The sequence below is a fragment of the Apium graveolens genome, chromosome 6, assembly GCF_009905375.1.
Source record: "Apium graveolens cultivar Ventura chromosome 6, ASM990537v1, whole genome shotgun sequence".
NCBI classification, from domain to species: domain Eukaryota; kingdom Viridiplantae; phylum Streptophyta; class Magnoliopsida; order Apiales; family Apiaceae; genus Apium; species Apium graveolens.
In genome coordinates this window covers 5,516,192-5,533,934 of record NC_133652.1, presented here as the reverse complement: position 1 = coordinate 5,533,934, position 17,743 = coordinate 5,516,192, and the positions used below count along the sequence as shown (strand labels likewise).

Below are 17,743 nucleotides of genomic sequence, written 5' to 3'. Positions count from 1 at the left end.
GTATCATCATCTTGAATGATTTAATGGTTAGTGTGGTGCCGTACCACTTGAAACTGATTTAACAACATCCGTTCTTAAAAAAGAAATTAGAAAATAACATGATTATTCTGCATCAACCTTCATTCATTCTATCATGTTGTCCTCTGAAGGTCCTGCGTCCTTGACATCAACGCTGAAGTTAAACTCCTTGTCACAGCCCATGTATGAATCACATATGAAATAAAGTGTGTAGGTTTTTCTACCTGTTTGTGCAGGAGCATCAAAATCAAGCTTCACCTTCGAATATCTCTGTAAGGGCACCATTTTGATGGCATACAGCTGATTACTTTCCATATCACCAACAAGAAGCCACCATTTTTCATTTTTTATTTTAGGGTAATTAGGAGCATCAACAGGTCCCACTTCAGTCCTTCCCTTAAGATTGCGTTTTAGAGTTACTTGCAAACTGATAGTTTCCCCAGCCTTGATGTCTTCACTATCGAGTACATTAGAGGTCAAACTTATATCTGGGAAACTATTGCAAAATTTTGCAATTCTAAACAACTGAGCATCTGAACTTTGCAACAGCTCCTGCTTCAAGTCATCTTCCATCTCCTCCCAGTCAGACACTGTTTCTACACTTCTTCCAGGAGTTTCTTGGCATCTTTTAGCCAATTCTTTAGTAAAGTATGGAAGCTGTAGAAGCTCCGAGTCATGCTCCCACATACCTTGTGTTACCATTTGGCTCACTTTCATGCCAAGAAGTGCTAGGCTAAGCCACCCGTGGGTTGAAGCAACGTCAATCATTGTTTGCAGAAGCCTACTTGCAGAAAGAAGCACCTTTTTCTGGTCGGCAGCCAAGGTTCCACCCACCAGTTTCCTAGAAAAGTGCGCTTGAAGCAGGGAGTATGCCTTCACATGTGGGTCTGTGCATTTGGGATTATAAAATGAGAATCTTTGATGATTAATTAACCTCTGAATCAGCTGTTCGTCCCCTGGCCGTATTGGAAGTTCTTCATATTCTGCAGCTGATGCCAAAATCTGCAAAAGACCCTTCAACTTTGTTTCTACAGTTAAAAGATAATTAAAACGTTCCACTGTTGTAGGACTAACATAATAAAATGATGCTATCATCCCAAGACTACGAGGAGAAATATACAAATCATCTTCTATAGCGACACATTCACTTGTTTCCAGATCGCTAAATGTGTTTTCTACAAGCTCCGAAAGGTGATCACTGAGATGCCTTTGACTAACACCCTGAAGATTATAGTAGCTAGGATTCTGAGTAAGCCTCCTGTACATGAATGTCCAGGTGAGGTAATCTACAGCATCTTGCTTGCTTGTAATTAATTGTTCAACCACCTCGGCATTAAAAATATCATGCAGGAAATGGTGAAGGCTGCTTTCAACTGGAAATGCTTTATGCAAGAACTTCTTGTAATACTCCTTTCGCGGTGCATGGCAAAAAATAACACACTTTGCAGAATTATCTATAAGTGGCCGGCTAGCCTGACCCATCATCTGCAGAATATCTGTAACTGGATAATCGTTGTGAGCATTTCCCCTCCCATCATGATATTGAGTTCCCATTATGATCACCAGATGGGAACGCAATTGCAATCCCCAGCACATTGAACTGCTTATTACACACACTTGGATCCAACCTGTTTCAAAGAGAGTTCTAACTACATCTTGATCAGTGGAAGTTAATCCCTCGTGTAAATAACCCACACCGTATTGCACTGTCTTACGCAACATGGCTTCGTGAATTTTGTCAACAAAAGGCTCAAGTTCTTTCATGGAACGTCGAATAAACATAGGACTTTCTCCAGTTTCCACACTAAAGTATGTCATAAAATTAACAGCAGTTAGACGAGCATGCTTCCTTGTAGGAACGAACACAATGGCAGGTTGCCCACTTTTAGCATGCTTGACGATTGATGCATATGTTGGCTTTGTCATTGCTTGCATTCTGGCTTCAAAGTTAGTAATGTCGACACCCTGAATATGGATATCCAAGGGCACTGGCCGGACACTAGGTAAAAAGTTGAAAAGACCATGAGAGGTAGCACCAATCCATTCACCCAGATCCTTGGCATTTGCTAGAGAAGTTGACAAAGCAACTATTCTGATTTTGTAATCAACTTCACTTGCTATATATCTCATCCTAGAGACAATCACCTCTAAGATAGGACCACCTTGACCCCCAATCAGATGAAGTTCGTCAACAATGAAAAGACCAACTTCTCGAACATGCTTACGCTTCCTCCAGCGGCGTGATAGAGCATCCCATTTATCAGGAGTGCTGATTACCAGTTGACCTTTTTCCAGCAGTTTGAGGTCTACAGCAGTTTCACCGGTTAATTCGACAACTCTCATGCCAAGACCTTCTCCAAATTTTCTATTCCAATCATTACACCGTTCCTTAGCAAGAGATTCAATTGGAGCAATGTAAACTGCCCGCATAAAAGTGTCATGACTTTTTTGATGGTACCTCAGTATTGCGAATTCCGCACATATGGTCTTCCCACTCCCGGTTGGTGCAGCAACCAAGACGTTGTCATCTGTGTTGTAGAGGACTGTGAAAACTTGAGTCTGCACAGGGTTAAAGTGCTTAAATTCTTGGTACAGTGATTCATAAGACGAATTTCCTAAGGCAGTTACAGGTAATTGCTGCAAGTCAAGTAGCTCAGTGGGTGGAGGGCATTTATCTGGTAAAATAAGATGTTTGAAGTAAACAGGCAAGACAGTCTGTGATCCGATCCAATTTTCTGACACTACACGGATGAGGTAATGAGGATGCAATGGTTCATAAATTGGAACAGTGAAAATTAGAATGTGATCCTCATCAATGTACTGCTTTTTCAGCAAGAAATATTCATGATGAAGAATGAGTTCCGCATAACTATCTTCCACAATAACCCAAAATGGCTCTACATATCCATGGACGTTATCTTCCCACTGGAAATCGGGGGTAACTGTGAGTTCAACCCTCAAAATTGTACGATTGATGGGCAGAACATGAGCAGCCAGAACAAGTTTTGGAAACTGGTGAACGCACCGGTGCAATGCTTTGCCCATCCTACCAAACCGAAAGATCTCACTTAGCTCAGGTGAAGAGAGATCATAATATCTTTCCCAGGCCAAATCCTTTTTCTCCATTTTCATCAAAAAATCTCTCGGAAATCCTTGAAATTGACGAAGAGGTGATTGGACGGTCCACATTCTCTTGCTGACCATTTTAAACAAGTTCAACGCCTTCTCTGCCACTTGAGCCCATCCTCTTTTCAAGGTGATCTCAAAGAGAGCTCGCGCCAAACGTCCAGCATTCTGAGAGATATAAACCATGTCTGATGTCAGAGATAATCCTTCAAGCTTCAGTCGTGAAATATAAGCTTGTAGCAAGACATTAATCTTTGCACTAGGTTCTTCGAGGTTTTCCTTAATGGGAATGGGAACGCGGTTTATAAGCTTCGCCAACTCCATTTTCTCATCTTGCTTCACAGTTACATATTTAAATTCTTCACCAGAGGAAAACAAATGATAAAGCTCAATGTCCCCCATTGTTGGCTTCAAATGCTCATTGTAAGCACATATCGTCCCGTGAGATAAGTAATAATGACTTGCAGTGCAACCCAAGTCAGTTACCTGAAAATATCCATTTCTTCTATCATATATTATCAGACTGTTCTTTTCTAATATTGCTGCAGCAGTATGAACCAGATCAGCTCTTCTCTCTTCCAGTAATATGTCTTTACTCAAAGCATCAGGACTTAAACCGTACAAAGTAGGATTCCGTAGCATGCGAACGTACATGTATGTATAACTGAGCCAATTGCAGGCTTCTCTGGCGTTCTGCACAGTACCAAGCACAATTTCCGCGTTTAAGTGATCTACCAATTTGGACATGAACTGACTCTCAATGGGAAGTTGTTGATTCATTACAGAAAGATAATATTGTAGCTCACTATGTCCAGTTATTATTATTCCTTCCCCACAAGTGTCGTACTGAGGCCTTCCTGCCCGACCAAGCATCTGCACAACATCCAGAGGACTTAGTTCAGTCCATGCTCCTAGTTCAGGATTGTAAATCTGGGTACCTTTGATGATCACAGTATGAGCAGGTAAATTCACGCCCCAAGCAAGAGTTGCTGTAGAAACCAGAACTTGTATATGACCATCGGCAAACAGCTCCTCAACAATTTGGCGGTCAGCCCTATTCAAACCTGCATGATGAATTGCAAAGCTATATGGCAAAAGATCCTTGAGATCATTGCTCTTTACAAGTGCAGTATGCTCATGAAGAATTTCACAGGTAGCACTTTCCTCTTTCAAGAATCTGCTAACAGTATCATTAGTTAGTGCTGAATCTCTTATAGCACGGGCCGTTTTTTCTGTTTCTTTCCTCGAGTGGACAAAGATTAGGACCTGATGCTTACCAGCTACACTCATCACCTTCTCATAACAAACATCATTCATTAACCGAAATCTCTGCAATGGTTTCTTCGTGGTGATCCCAATGTACTGTTGAGCAAGGGGACAAGGTCGATAACTATTGTCGAAATGAAAGAGGCCTTTCTTTAAATCAACCCGAAGAAAAAGAGCCACGTCTTCAAAATTGGGCAGGGTAGCAGATAACCCAACAATCCGAGTATGCTCTTTTGTAGTCTCAACCTGTCTCACAGTCCTTGCAATTATGCTCTCCAGTACAGGTCCTCTTTTATCATGTAATAGATGGATCTCATCAATGATCAAAAGTTTCACAAGCTGGGTGTAGGTCCGATCTCCTGACTTTCTGGTTATGATATCCCACTTCTCTGGCGTTGTTACAATTACCTGAGTTTCTTTGATTTGCTGGTGAGTCAGTGTCTGATCTCCGCTAAGCTCTTTCACCTTAACGCTGTAATGCTTCAATCGGTTAGACAGGTTTCCAACAACTTCAGCGACAAGTGCTTTCATTGGTGCCACATAAACAATCTTGTAATTTCTGTGATTGAATGAACCATCTTCATTCCTATTTAATGCAATTTGCTGAAGTATAGTAAGCATTGCAACATTTGTCTTGCCCGCTCCCGTGGGAGCACACAGTAGAAGATTTTGAGCTGAAAAAAGAGCTGTGTCGTAAACTTTGCTTTGTACCCTGTTTAACTGGGACATTCCTTCAAAAGCTGGTCTAGCCCATTCTGGCATGTCAGACACCCTGATAAGCTTCTCACCATCAGCAAGTGGCTTTGGCTTCAAAGCTGGCACGTGTACTTCTTCATAATCCTTGTTATGGTTTCTATATGACCCCGGCGGAAGCTCACACTTTCTATTTGCCATAAAAAGACCACCTTGGCTAAATGCAAGGCATTCCAGATCAAGGAACTGACACTGACTCTTCGACCACATTATATTTGCATCTGTGTCTGGTGTACCCCTTCGACCCTGGTCCCCATCATCCTTTAGTCTGTGAGCTTCTTGTCGTATGCTTTTCTCCAAGTTGGTTTGTCTCTCTTTCTCAGTTGCCCTGGTGACATGCAGCTGCTCCAGAATAACAGCCAATTCTGGGCCTAACTGCATCATTTCTTCTTCAATTTTCTTCCTTTCCACTTGGTCCTCTGCCCTCGCCAGTCGAATACACCACACTATGTTCATCCGATTCTTCAACAAATACTTAACAAGACTAAACTTATCAAACTGAAGATGCACCAATAACTTCGTCTCAACTTGTCTGTCATCACCGCCTTCAGCCAGAATATTCAACACCTCTTCTGCAAGCTTCTGGCTCTGTCGCGGATCAATCTGCTGCTTGTCATAAGCTTGAGAAATCTTCCTCTGAAGCCAATAAGCATCAATGTCCTGAACATTCAAAGCCATCCCCTCATCATCTTCCACTCCTTGATCATCGATACCACCACCTATCCGCATAGCCCCTAATCCACACTCATCCCCTAAATCCTCCTCCTCGTACTCCTCCTCATATACCATATCAAAATCATTCTCTTCACTCTCCGCAAACTCAACCGCCACACCCACACCTTCATCAAAACAATCATCCCCTTCTTCCCCGTCCCCATCACCACAACCACCATAATCATCAATCCCCCTCCCAATCCCCAAAAACTGATCAAACACATTATCCGTCACCCGATCCAACACCCTCTCAATCCCCTCCCTCTTCCCCACATTCCCCAAACCCTCATCCTTCAAAACCCCCAAAACCTCATCCGCCGCCCCAATCACAACACTCAACGGCTGCCCCCCTAATTCCCGCTGAATAAGCCCGAGCATCGTCTCATAAGCAACCCTACTCACCTTCCCCTTAGGCCTATAAACCCCTAAATCCTCTTCCATTGTCAAAACACTTTCAACTCCACACCGCCTCTTCGTCTTTCGATAATCCAACCCCTCCTTCGCCTTATTCTTCCTAAAATTCCTAACCCTAATCCCCCCAACCGCAAGATCGTAAACCTCGCCATTCAACGCCTCTCCTGACCTAGCACAATCATAATCGCTAGAATTTGTCATGCTCCTTAATCTAAATAACAATTCTAATTGTTTATTTATTTATTTGCTAAATAACAATTCAACTACTTGAAATTTAGTGTGTGTGTGTGTGTGTGTGAATCTAGGTTTACAAACTATAAGAAAACTTTAAATCTGATATATAATAATGTAATTAAAGCGTACCTTGTGAAGAAATTGCAGGCGGTGAGCTTGTAAGAGTCTGTGATCAAAATATTTTTGAATGGGGGTAAAGCCTCCTTTATATAGAGAGTGTGTGATAGTTTTCATATCCGATTCCGAATCCCGACTATAATCTAATTCTATAAGTCGAAAGAAGTATACGAACATAATTTATATTTAAATTTATAATTATTTAAAATTGTTATTAGTATTTTAAACAATTTTTTGGGGAAATTTTACAATTCTAAAATTAAAAATTAGTAAGTATTTTATTATGAATGTAATTTGAAAATAATATAAAATATTATTATTATTATTATTGTATACTAAGCCACTAGCCGTAGAATATTAGCAAAATCAAGGTGTGCACCGTGCACGCCAAGTAAAAAGAAAAGTCTAAAATTTCTTTACAAATATAGCTTTGAATTGATTTAAATTAAGTTCATATTCACATTCGTTTAAATTTTAAAATCAGAATTGTTCTCGAGTTTTTATTCTAATCATCTTTATTTTGAGTTTTGCACCTTGCACAAATAATCTACAAATCACAATTAGACTCTATTTGGGATTTCTGTTAAAAATTGATGTGTTGTTAGAAAAAAAGTGACTGAAAAAAGTGTTGTTAAAAAAATCAGATATCTGTTTGGTAATATTTTTAATTTATATATGTTTTGATATAAAAGAATTATAAAAAATAATGTTTTTGATGAGTTTTGACGGTGAAATGGCAACAACACTTTTCAAAAAATAGTTTTTTCAATTTTATCAAACAATTTTTTAATTATTTTATAGCCAAAAGCTGATATTGTTGCCTGTGTCAAACAACACTTAGGCTCCGTTTGCCAACAGTTTTTTCAGAAAAGTGTTTGGTAAATTCTAAAATATATTGTCCAGAAAAGCACTTTTGGTCTAAAATCTGCTGTTAGCAAAAGCATGTCTCCATACTTTTGGAAAAAACTGTTTTCAGATTTTGCTAGCTATCGGTTTCACCATCAAACCTTCTCAAAAACATTATTTTTATATTATTATATCTCAAAATATGCATAAATTAAAAAAAAATTACCAAACAGTCATTTAATTTTCCGGACAACACTTTTTTTTACGGCATAACAATTTTCAACCGCACTCACAAACGGAACATTAATCTTATTTGCAAACTAAGTAATCAAATTTAAATTAGCAAAAAAAAAGGTAATCAAATTTAATAATCCATGGCAAGTTGGCAACTCTTATTACATTCAAAGTACATATTAGCTAGGAACATCTCATAAAACTAAAGTTCCAAATCTCAAAATCCAAAACAATCCGAAAGCCAAGCACAGTGAGATCATTCTTCCATGTAGTCTTCCTCATTCCTAGCCCCTGTGCCCTTCACATCAATGCTGAAGTAATACTTCACATCACAGCCAATGTACGAATCACAAGTCGCATACATGGCGTACCATTTTCTACCAGTCTGTCCAGGAGCAGCAAAATCGAGCCTGACATTGTTCGAGTCGCCTTTTACGTACACTCTCTTCATCGACAGCAACTCATCAGTTGCTGCATCAGTAACCATCAGCCACCATCCTTCCTGTTTGAGTTTCGGGTATCGAGGAGCGTAAACAGGCCCTACTTTATCAGTCCTCCAGAGGAGATTCCGTTCTATGAACACCTCTACATTGATAACTTCCCCTGCCCTGATTTCTTCACGATCGGGTATATTAAAGGCTAAATTGATGTCTGGAATACGATTGCAGATTTTTGCGATTTCAGACCATTGAGCGTCTGACAACTGCAACAGCTCTCGTCTCTCGTTGTCTTCCAGTTCAACTAGATCAAACACTGTTGTCACGCTTCCTCCAGGATTTTTCTCGCATTTTTGAGCTAATTCTTTTGAAAAGTACGGAAGCTGGAGAAGCATCGAGTCGCTCTCCCACGTACCTTGTGTCACCATCTGGCTCACTTTCATAGCGCAATTCGCTAGCCAACGCGATCCGTCCAGGAAAATAACATCAACCAATGCTGGAACAAGTCTGGTTGCAATTACCAGCACCTGTTCCTGATCAGCAGCCAAATCTCCGCTCAACGGTTGCCTCGAAAAGTGGGCTAGTAGCAGTGCCTTAGCCTTAACATGCGAATCTCTACAATTCGGATTATCAAAAGAAAATCTCGGATTGTTCATCAATAAGTCCCGAATCAGTTCTTCCTCCCCCGGCCTTACAGAAAATCGCGCAAATTCATCGGCTGATGTCAGAATCTCCAATAAACCCTTCAACTCAGTTTCTTCAGTTAAAGAAGTACTGAAACGTTCAATAGTTGTGTGACTAATTTTATGTTTAGATGCTAATGCAGGACCAAGCAATCTGATAATGTCAGAGTTTAAAAAACTCGAAATCTCGTATGCATCCTCCATTGTTCTGTCATGATTCCTAGGGGCTCCAGAGTCTCTCCTGAAAACAATAGTAGTGGAGATTGCCATTGCACTGAAACAAATCTTTTTGTCTGATGGAAATCAAATTTGTGAGGAAGAGATCTTTTTATAGTGTTACCATGACTTAATTTCCTATCTTTAATAAGATTTGAATATTTAACTACCCCTTAATCATGTTCCTAATTCTATTCAAATGTATTTATTTTACGCTTTTCTGAAAGAATAATTGAAATTATTTTTTATTATATTCGAGGTTGAATTTGATTATGATTACACATAATCAAATTCAACCTCATAGTATGCAAAGAAAGCTGAAATCCTTAAAATACTCTCCGTTAAAACCCTCTTACCCTGCAGATGCGTTCACAAATCATGGTATCGTTTTCTTAAAATCCCTGATTTTACTTATCTTCAGTTAACTTTATCAACAAATCAACACACTGCCCATCTTAGGGTGTGTTTGGTATTGCTGTTGCAGACAGCGATAGCAGTTTTTCGCTGAAAAACAGTTAAAAAACTGTTTGGTAAATTTAAAAGCTGTTTTTCAAAAAAGTGCTTTTGGCCTAAAAGCTGCTGTTAGAGAAAGTAAGTCCCCCATACTTTTAGAAAAAACTGTTTTTCAGCTATTGCGGGAAGCAGATGTTGATTTCACCATCAAATATTACCAAAAACATCATTATTTTTAATTTTTTCATCAACACATATACGTATCAAAAAAATTACCAAACAGTCATCTGATTTTTACAATATCACTTTTTTCAGCGGCACTTTTTCTAACAGAACAACAATTTTTAACAGCAATCCCAAACAGAGCCTTAATCCCCCTCCTAACTACTCCCTCCGTCCCTTTCAATTGTTTACATTTTTTAGAGAGTGTCCGTCACGTATTTTAAGGTGCATATAAAGTATAGTTCTGTAATTTTTTTTTACAATTTTGTTTTTCTGAATAAAAATTAAAACATTCAACTTTTATTCAGAAAAAGAAAATTGTAAAAATAAGTTACATAACTATACTTTTTATTCAGTTTAAAATAAATGCGTGTGTATATAAGTATTAATACTTTCAAGATCCCTGTCAAACAGAACCTTAACATATCCATCACAGAAATGCAGTGTTAGACGTGAGACTAACTGCAGCATAATATGTCCATTCACAGAAATGCAAAACGGTACTTGTTGTTAGAAAATTAGGATTTTAGAGCTTAATTTAATTATGTTCTTGATGTTAATCCTAAAATCTAATGATTGGAAATTGTTCAATGATATTTGAACTTAAATTTTCATGTATGGTTTTAAGAATTTTCTTAATGAAATCCATATGAAATAAGAGTTGAAAGTAGCTTGGAAAAGCTTGGAAAATTTGAGAATGTTTGTCCCACATTGAAATAAATAAAGGGGGTTGTGTGCTTTATATGGTATTACCCACATGAGTAGTATACAACTACTAAGGTGTGTGATGGTCCATTGTGTTGTTGTGTGCTTCACGCGCACACACACACACGCGCGCCCCGCCCCGCCACGCACCGGACCGGGTCGAAGGGCGATTTGGGCGAATGTCTCGGCGTCTCGCGTACGCGAGGCGACCTGGGCGAGGATTTTATTTATTTGAGAATTATTTTAATTCGAATTTATTTATCGGTGATTGGATTATTGGGCTGGGTTCTGAAATAGGCTAAGTAGTCTAAATATATTGAACCTGCAAATAATATGATCTGTAACAAGTTCTGATATAAGAATCAGAACTTAAGAACTGATGAATAAAATCAGAACTTAACAAGTTCTGATATCAGAATCAGAACTTAAGTACTGATGAGTCGAATCAGAACTTAACTTAAGTTCTGATAATAATGTGGGTGTTAATGTGAAAAGCTGTTACAAATAATTTAAATTCAAAAGCTGTTCAGTTTTGATTTTTTCATTTATGAATTCAAAATCTGATCAGTTTTGATTTTTTCATTAATGGAGCAGTTTAATTCAGACATTAAGTGTGTGGACAGTTTCATTTTTCCTCTCCTATAAATAGAGGCTAAACTGAATGAATACAACACACTACATTCTCATCTCTTCTCTTCAACCTCTCTGCATTTCTCTCCCATAAGTCCTGAAGTGCTGATATTTTCCGGCGACTGAGGTGTTGGTCGAAGTGGAGGTTTTGTTGCTGCTGTTAACATAAACTCCGAGCTGTTTTATCCTGGTGGAGATATTGCGCACATCCCAAACGCAGCAGATAGGGGGCAATAATCTCTTCAAGAGCAGCCAGGACTTCGAGCAAGGCCTGGTGACTCAGCTGTGATTATTTTCTTGGCATTTTGTATCTGTAAACCTTTATTTCAGTCACTGTTGAAAGCTATGGTTTCGGGTACATCTTTCTTTCTCTCTTCGTTATTTCAGTTACTGATTTTGTTTACCTGCATGTTTTGTTTTGTTAACTGTGGTCTTGGCCTAAACTTGTTAAATTCTTTATACACTTGCCTCTATGTTGCTATACTTGTTAGTGAGTTTCTCAACATTCTTGAAGAGATTATTAGTTATATAGAATTTAGCATAATGGTTAACGAAAGTGAGGTTATCGTTGGTGGTGGTAGCAGTTCGGGTGTAACTGCTGGGGCCATTGATTGGACCACCTATAGTTTCCCACAGGCTGTTGAACTAACCGGTTTACCGGAGAAATTCAACGGTGGCATTGGCTTTTCTCGCTGGCAGAAAAGAATGAAGCTGTGGTTGACTATAAAGGGTCTGTGGCCGGTTGTGGAATATGAGAAACCAGTAGTGGATCAAGAGAAGGCTGACACAGTTAAGGCTTTTGCGAAGTGGGCTGAGAAGGATGGAGTGGCTAGGGCGGCCATTCTGGCGGCACTAACAAACACTTTGTTTGATGTCTATTCTTCTGATGCCTACTCTGCAAAACTCTTATGGGAGAAGCTGGACCAGACACATAATACTGACTCACAAGGTCTAGAAAAGTATTCTGTGGCAAGGTTCCTCGAGTTCAAGCTGGTGGACAATAAGTCCATGACTGAGCAGGTGCATGAGTTCGAGATGATAGTGCATGCTTTGAAGGAGTCTGGAATGAATCTCCCGGAGAAGTTCAAGGTGATGAGTGTGATTGAAAAGCTCCCGAAGTCTTGGGAAGAGTTCTCTCTCTCCCTGAAAAGACAGAAAGGAGAGATCACCTGGACCAACCTTATGCTGGACATCTCGGTGCAAGAACAACACAAGTCCAAACAGGGACATGTGATGCCAACTGAACACGGTACCTCGAAGGTAAACATAGTAACTGTAGGACAAAAGAGGAAGGCTTTTGCTAAGAAAGCTAATAGTAAAAGGGTGCATACTGAATTAGTAAGTTGAAGTTGAGGGGTGCAAGTTGTATTTCCGAAAATTCTGGTACAAAATTGTTTTTTCAACTTTGTTTGAGGGTACAGTGCAATTTCTCTAATTTATATATAATAATTTATTTATTTTAAGTTTTTAGTTGATAGTTTGATATATGCGGTTCTATATTTTTTATTATACTTAGTGATAACACAATTATTAATATGATAGGGACTGTACTGTATTTTCTAATTTTTTTTTTTTTTGAAAAAAAAATCAAGCCATACGACATCTACAAAAACAATCGAGTCGAACAAACATAAAACAGATCATATCGCTGATTAATTTAGTCTTTATGAAGATACAATCAAGCGATTTGTTGAAATTGATATATACACATGTATCGCCTTCACCAAAACCAGTTTGAGCTATCGATCGTAATTGTAATCCCGTATAAATCTTTATCCCTGAATCAAACCTCTGAAAATCCGGCAGATATAACGTCCTGGACATCGAATCACACCAAAATACACCAAAAAACACACCAAGCTCTCACAAGGAGAGAATAAACAAAATCCAAATAAATTGGGAACAAATCTCACCCAACAAAGATTTTATCAAACAAAAATACAATCCTGAACGATAAAAATCCTTACCCGAAGAGGAGTATTATTGAAAAACACGAACAAAGTAAGGAAAAATTATGATTTGGGGCTTTCCACCGGTGAAAACCGATGAAAGCCCCAAACGGCGGCTAGAAAAAAAGAGACTGAGAGAGTAAAAATATTTGTAAAGGAGAAAAATAGTGGTTAAACAGCTCCAATAATATTGCTATGGTAGTAATGGTTTAAAAAGTCCATTAAAATTAAAATAATTAAATGTGTATGGATAACTTTACAGATGTCGCTTGATTTTACATTTTTACGTTACGTAGTTCGACTAGCACGTTTTTTAATAAATTAAAATTTGACTTTAATATTATTTATAAACCAGATAGCTGAGTTTAGATTAAGTAAATGTTATAAATAGAAGATTTATTTTTACATGACATTCAAAAAGGTAAAGTATGTCATATAAAATTGGACGGATAAAGTATGCGAGAAAAACATTTGATCTACATTATTCTACACTACAAGAAATTTGAAATCGTTGTGTTACAAAGTTCTCAATAATGATTTATTAAGTAATCCGTAATCTCTTTTGTATTGTAACACATCGTGAAAACTGTTATTAAATTATGGTTTTTTAAAAAAACTGTTAGTTCTTCGATTTTATAAACAATATAGATATAATAACAGTTGTTTGAAAAAAATATTTAAAATTATTTAGAAAATTTAAAACTATTTCTTGACATAAATTCCCCGTTGTTTATTACTAGGATTAGGAATACCATTGTGTTAAAAAGATTCCAATAATAGTAAGGGGGCGTTTGGTTCATCTCGGGGAAACGGAATGGAATCGAGAAAGGGAAAGGAGAAGAAAGGAAAGTAAAGACCCAGAATTGTTTTACGTGTTTGGTTCAGATCCGGAAACGGAATGAAAATTTACATGATTACATTTATTTTTTATTTTTTAATATTAAACAATCTCAATATAGTCAAATATATTTATATTATAACAGTATAATATATTAACATTATAATAAATAAACAAATTTTATTATTTAATAGCACCATTAACTTTTTTAATAAATTAACATATAAATTTATATCAAAATTATTTTTAATTTATAAAAACTAAATTATAAATCATTTTTAATTTTTAAAATTAATTTTGCATACTGATTATTTTTTTGGTCCAAGATTTAAATTATAATTGAAATAAGAAAATAAAAGTGGGAAAGGGTGTTCAAATACCTAATGGGAGGTGGGGAATGGAGTTTGAGGAATAAGGGGTAAACCTACAACTAAAAAAGAGTAAAGGGAATGATTGTTTTTACTAAACAAACATCAACAAAGGGAATTACCCCAATTCTTTCCCTTTCCCTTTGTTGAATACCTTGTACTAAACGCCCCATAAGTGTAAAGGAACCGTTGTGTGTTCGTAATTAGTGCTGAAAACGGTTGTTTAATCTCTCTTATTATAAGGGTTTAAAGAATTGTTGCACAATATTCTGTCACACGCGTGCTGGATAGTTGTAAAAATGTTGTATGATTGCTTGTTTTTTGTAATGCTAATTTCTAACTACCTCCGTCCCGGTAGATAGTATACGTTTACTATTTACACGTACTTCGAGACTTCTATAAAATATAGTTTCATAATATTTTTTTTAAAAAAATTATTTTTTTGAATAAAAATTTAAAGATAAAACTTTTATTCAGAAAAAAAATTAAAAAAATATATTATAGAGTTATGTTTTAAAAGAAAATTGAAAAACGTGCCGAAAAGTAGTGTATAGAATTTAATGGAACAGATGGAGGATCTTACAATGAAGGATCTCACAAAATGTTCATATCTTTAATATGGCATTATTCTACTTATGTTTATATATATTTGTGTTCATATCTTTAAACTAACTTAAAAATTAAAAGTTATACAGTTAAACTTCGATAAATGAATACGCTTGGATTGAGAAATTTTATTTATTTAACGAGATTATTCATTTATCGAGGTTAAAAATACATTGTGTCTATTATGTGGGGACCGGAAAAAATTATTCATTTGACGAGATTATTCGTTTATCGAATATTCATTTATCGAGATTCTACTGTATATTTTAAAAGCCTAATCTACAAGAGATCATCAAGGGGACCTATATCCCTAACCTAAGACTACATTCGCACATTGGCGGGCCTATGATGATGAAATATAGAATGATGTCGGTCAAATGGGCAGTATGAAAATATACACAGCCCCCACAAAATCTTCCCTTTTGCCGTTGTTTTTCATTACTCAATGTATTTCAGGTGTAAAGCAAGTAGATTTTTGGTTTATATATAAAAAGCACAACAATAATTATACTCCATGTCTCTTCCCCCACAAGTAAACACCCTGAAAATATGTATGAAACCTCCATTAAATTTTCAAGCCAAGAATGTATTATCAAGCAAATCCCCATTTGTAGTGATGTTTGTTCAAATTTTCCATCCGTGTTTTACTATTTATTTGGTCAATTATTATCTTAGTGGGGTTTGCTTGTATAGCTGCAACACAACATTGAATTTCTTGCTTTTAATTTTATTCTTTTTGAAAATGATGTCTCATTTACTTGTCTTTAGCTTTATTCTAAAACTTTCCTGTTTTTGCAAAATTTCCGATTAATTCTTAAAAAATATTTGTCTGATTTAATTTTTTTAAGTTGATTAATATTTATAGTTAATTTTTGATTTATAAGTTTCATAATAAATTAAAAAAATATATTAAATTATTATTAAAATATTTAAATATATTTGATTTTTATTCTGTTTATTACGTTTAATCTCTCCGATTAATCCCTAATCGGTACATAAACCGATTAGTACTGATTATCGATTTTTACAACCATGATTTTTCGTCTATCGAATTAAATGACAAAATTTTATATGAATCGGATTCTCTACATTTAAACACCTCAGGTTCACAGTAAACGATTGTTATATCCAAATATAATAATTTATTGTCGTATTTATCATATAATTTTTTAATGTGATTATATAGTAATAAAATTTATTAAAATGATTGTTTGTTACTCCCTCCGTCCCTAAAAACATTTCCTACTTGTGTTGGACACGTTTGCCAATGCACACTTTTAATTGTTAATATCTTTAATTTCGTATTAGTATTAAATATAAAAATTTCATTATATTAAAATACTCATAAATACGAATCCAACAAAATCACTCATGACTATGTTTGATCTTATATATAATACGTAAATTAGCAGTCAATCGTTTACCATGAACAATACGAAAAGTCAAAAGTGGAAGATTATTATGGGACGGAGGGAGTATATTTTAAACATGTTTTAGTTTGATATTACAAATTTCTAATTAAGTGCAGGTAAAAAAGAAACGCTAAACACAATTGTTGAAATGACCTTTCTTGACATTACACGCTTCCTATTAGGTTTTGGGGTAATCCGAAAATTTTGGTAGTGTAAATAGTGGACATGATGAATTTGACTCATGATTTTGGAACTAGAACGACTTGAGGAGTCAAATACGAAGAACAATTTGAAGAATACACGTGGTGATAAGTACGTATACATACGTATTTTTTTGTTTTTTCATCACCTCTACTTCTTTTGGTCTTTGTTAATTTGTACGGAGGAGTACGATGACTACATCTGACAACCATTACCATCCACGTATTAAAGAGATACGATCATGTTCGGATCTTCCTGTAACGCATTAAGATTTTTAATACGATTGGTTATTTAACATTCTCTGGAAACTCTGTTTAGGGAAAGATTCGGGTTTGAGTCTGTTACTTCATTTATTTAAATCATGTTCATTTCCTTCTCTATTATCTTAAAATTTAGTGTGACGTACACGTATCTCGAGTGTCTTAAAGAATATAAAATCATGTACATGTACATGTACATGTATTTCTCTCACCTTAGAATTTTAGTACGACTGTCTGTCATACACATACTCTAGAGTGAATATCCGTTCTGAATATCTGTTCTAATAAAATTTTCACATGGACAACAATTATACGCATGATCTTGGACAATAACAAAAAAGAATATTATTCAAACATTTTAAAATTTTAAATTACGACTGGCTGTCATACACGTCTCTACAATGAATCTCCGTTCTTAAAAATTTTAGATGATCGAGAATCATACACACAATCTTGGAGAATAACAAAAAAGAATATTATTCAAACGTATTAGAATTTAAATTAACGTGGTCTTATATACCAACATACACCTAGATGCGCACAAATATTGTAAACATATTCTTTTATTCAAACTCCAGGAAACTTCGTTACTTACTTCCCTTATCGATAATCTTTAGGACTAATTTTGATTTCTTGATCTCTCTTAACAAAAATTTCTGCAAGACAAAAATGTTGAAGCAGCCCATATGCAGTTCATAAATGAAAGATCATATCAGAGCACTCTAAAAAGAGGAACTCAGGTAAATATTCTCATTCTACTTGTTTCCCCAAAACCATATTGTTTTCAAAATTTGTATCAGCTTTATGAATGAACAATTCTCACACGCAAGCAGTTACGAATAATTTGATGAGTCATGAATGGTCCCTGGCAAAAGCACACGTACACAATTTAATATAGTATACTTGTTTCATTCAAAAGTATTTTTTCTGAAGTTGAATAGACTTTTCGATGTTGTCTATTTGTTGTAAGATGCTGTTTGTCCAAACTTCTTGGCTATAAATACCTCAGTAACATTCTTGATCTTCATTTCATACAAGCTT

General features: G+C 36.1%; 2 protein-coding genes across 3 annotated transcripts; both read right to left on the bottom strand.

The window, feature by feature from the left end:
• Positions 1-90: 90 nt before the first annotated feature.
• LOC141663995 (DExH-box ATP-dependent RNA helicase DExH12-like) lies at positions 91-6,777 on the bottom strand. 2 transcript variants are annotated; one of them, XM_074469851.1, is made up of 2 exons: positions 6,655-6,777; positions 91-6,460 (listed from the first exon to the last, which is right to left on the bottom strand). In XM_074469851.1, exon 2 carries the CDS (start codon positions 6,316-6,318, stop codon positions 124-126), a length of 6,195 nt encoding a protein of 2,064 aa, XP_074325952.1. In that variant the 5' UTR covers positions 6,319-6,460; positions 6,655-6,777; the 3' UTR covers positions 91-123. The 2 variants fall into 2 exon arrangements, with proteins under 2 accessions (XP_074325952.1, XP_074325953.1); XM_074469852.1 differs by having other exon boundaries at positions 91-6,455; positions 6,655-6,771.
• Positions 6,778-7,978: 1,201 nt separating this feature from the next.
• Positions 7,979-9,112, bottom strand: LOC141664473 (DExH-box ATP-dependent RNA helicase DExH12-like). Its single transcript, XM_074470425.1, has one exon. The coding sequence runs from the start codon at positions 9,110-9,112 to the stop codon at positions 7,979-7,981; it is 1,134 nt and encodes a 377-aa protein (XP_074326526.1).
• Between the last annotated feature and the right edge of the window lie 8,631 nt (positions 9,113-17,743).

Coding starts and splice junctions, on each gene's coding strand:
- LOC141663995 (XM_074469851.1), bottom strand. CDS start 6,318: ATGGAAGAGGATTTAGGGGTTTATAGGCCTAAGGGGAAGGTGAGTAGG.
- LOC141664473 (XM_074470425.1), bottom strand. CDS start 9,112: ATGGCAATCTCCACTACTATTGTTTTCAGGAGAGACTCTGGAGCCCCT.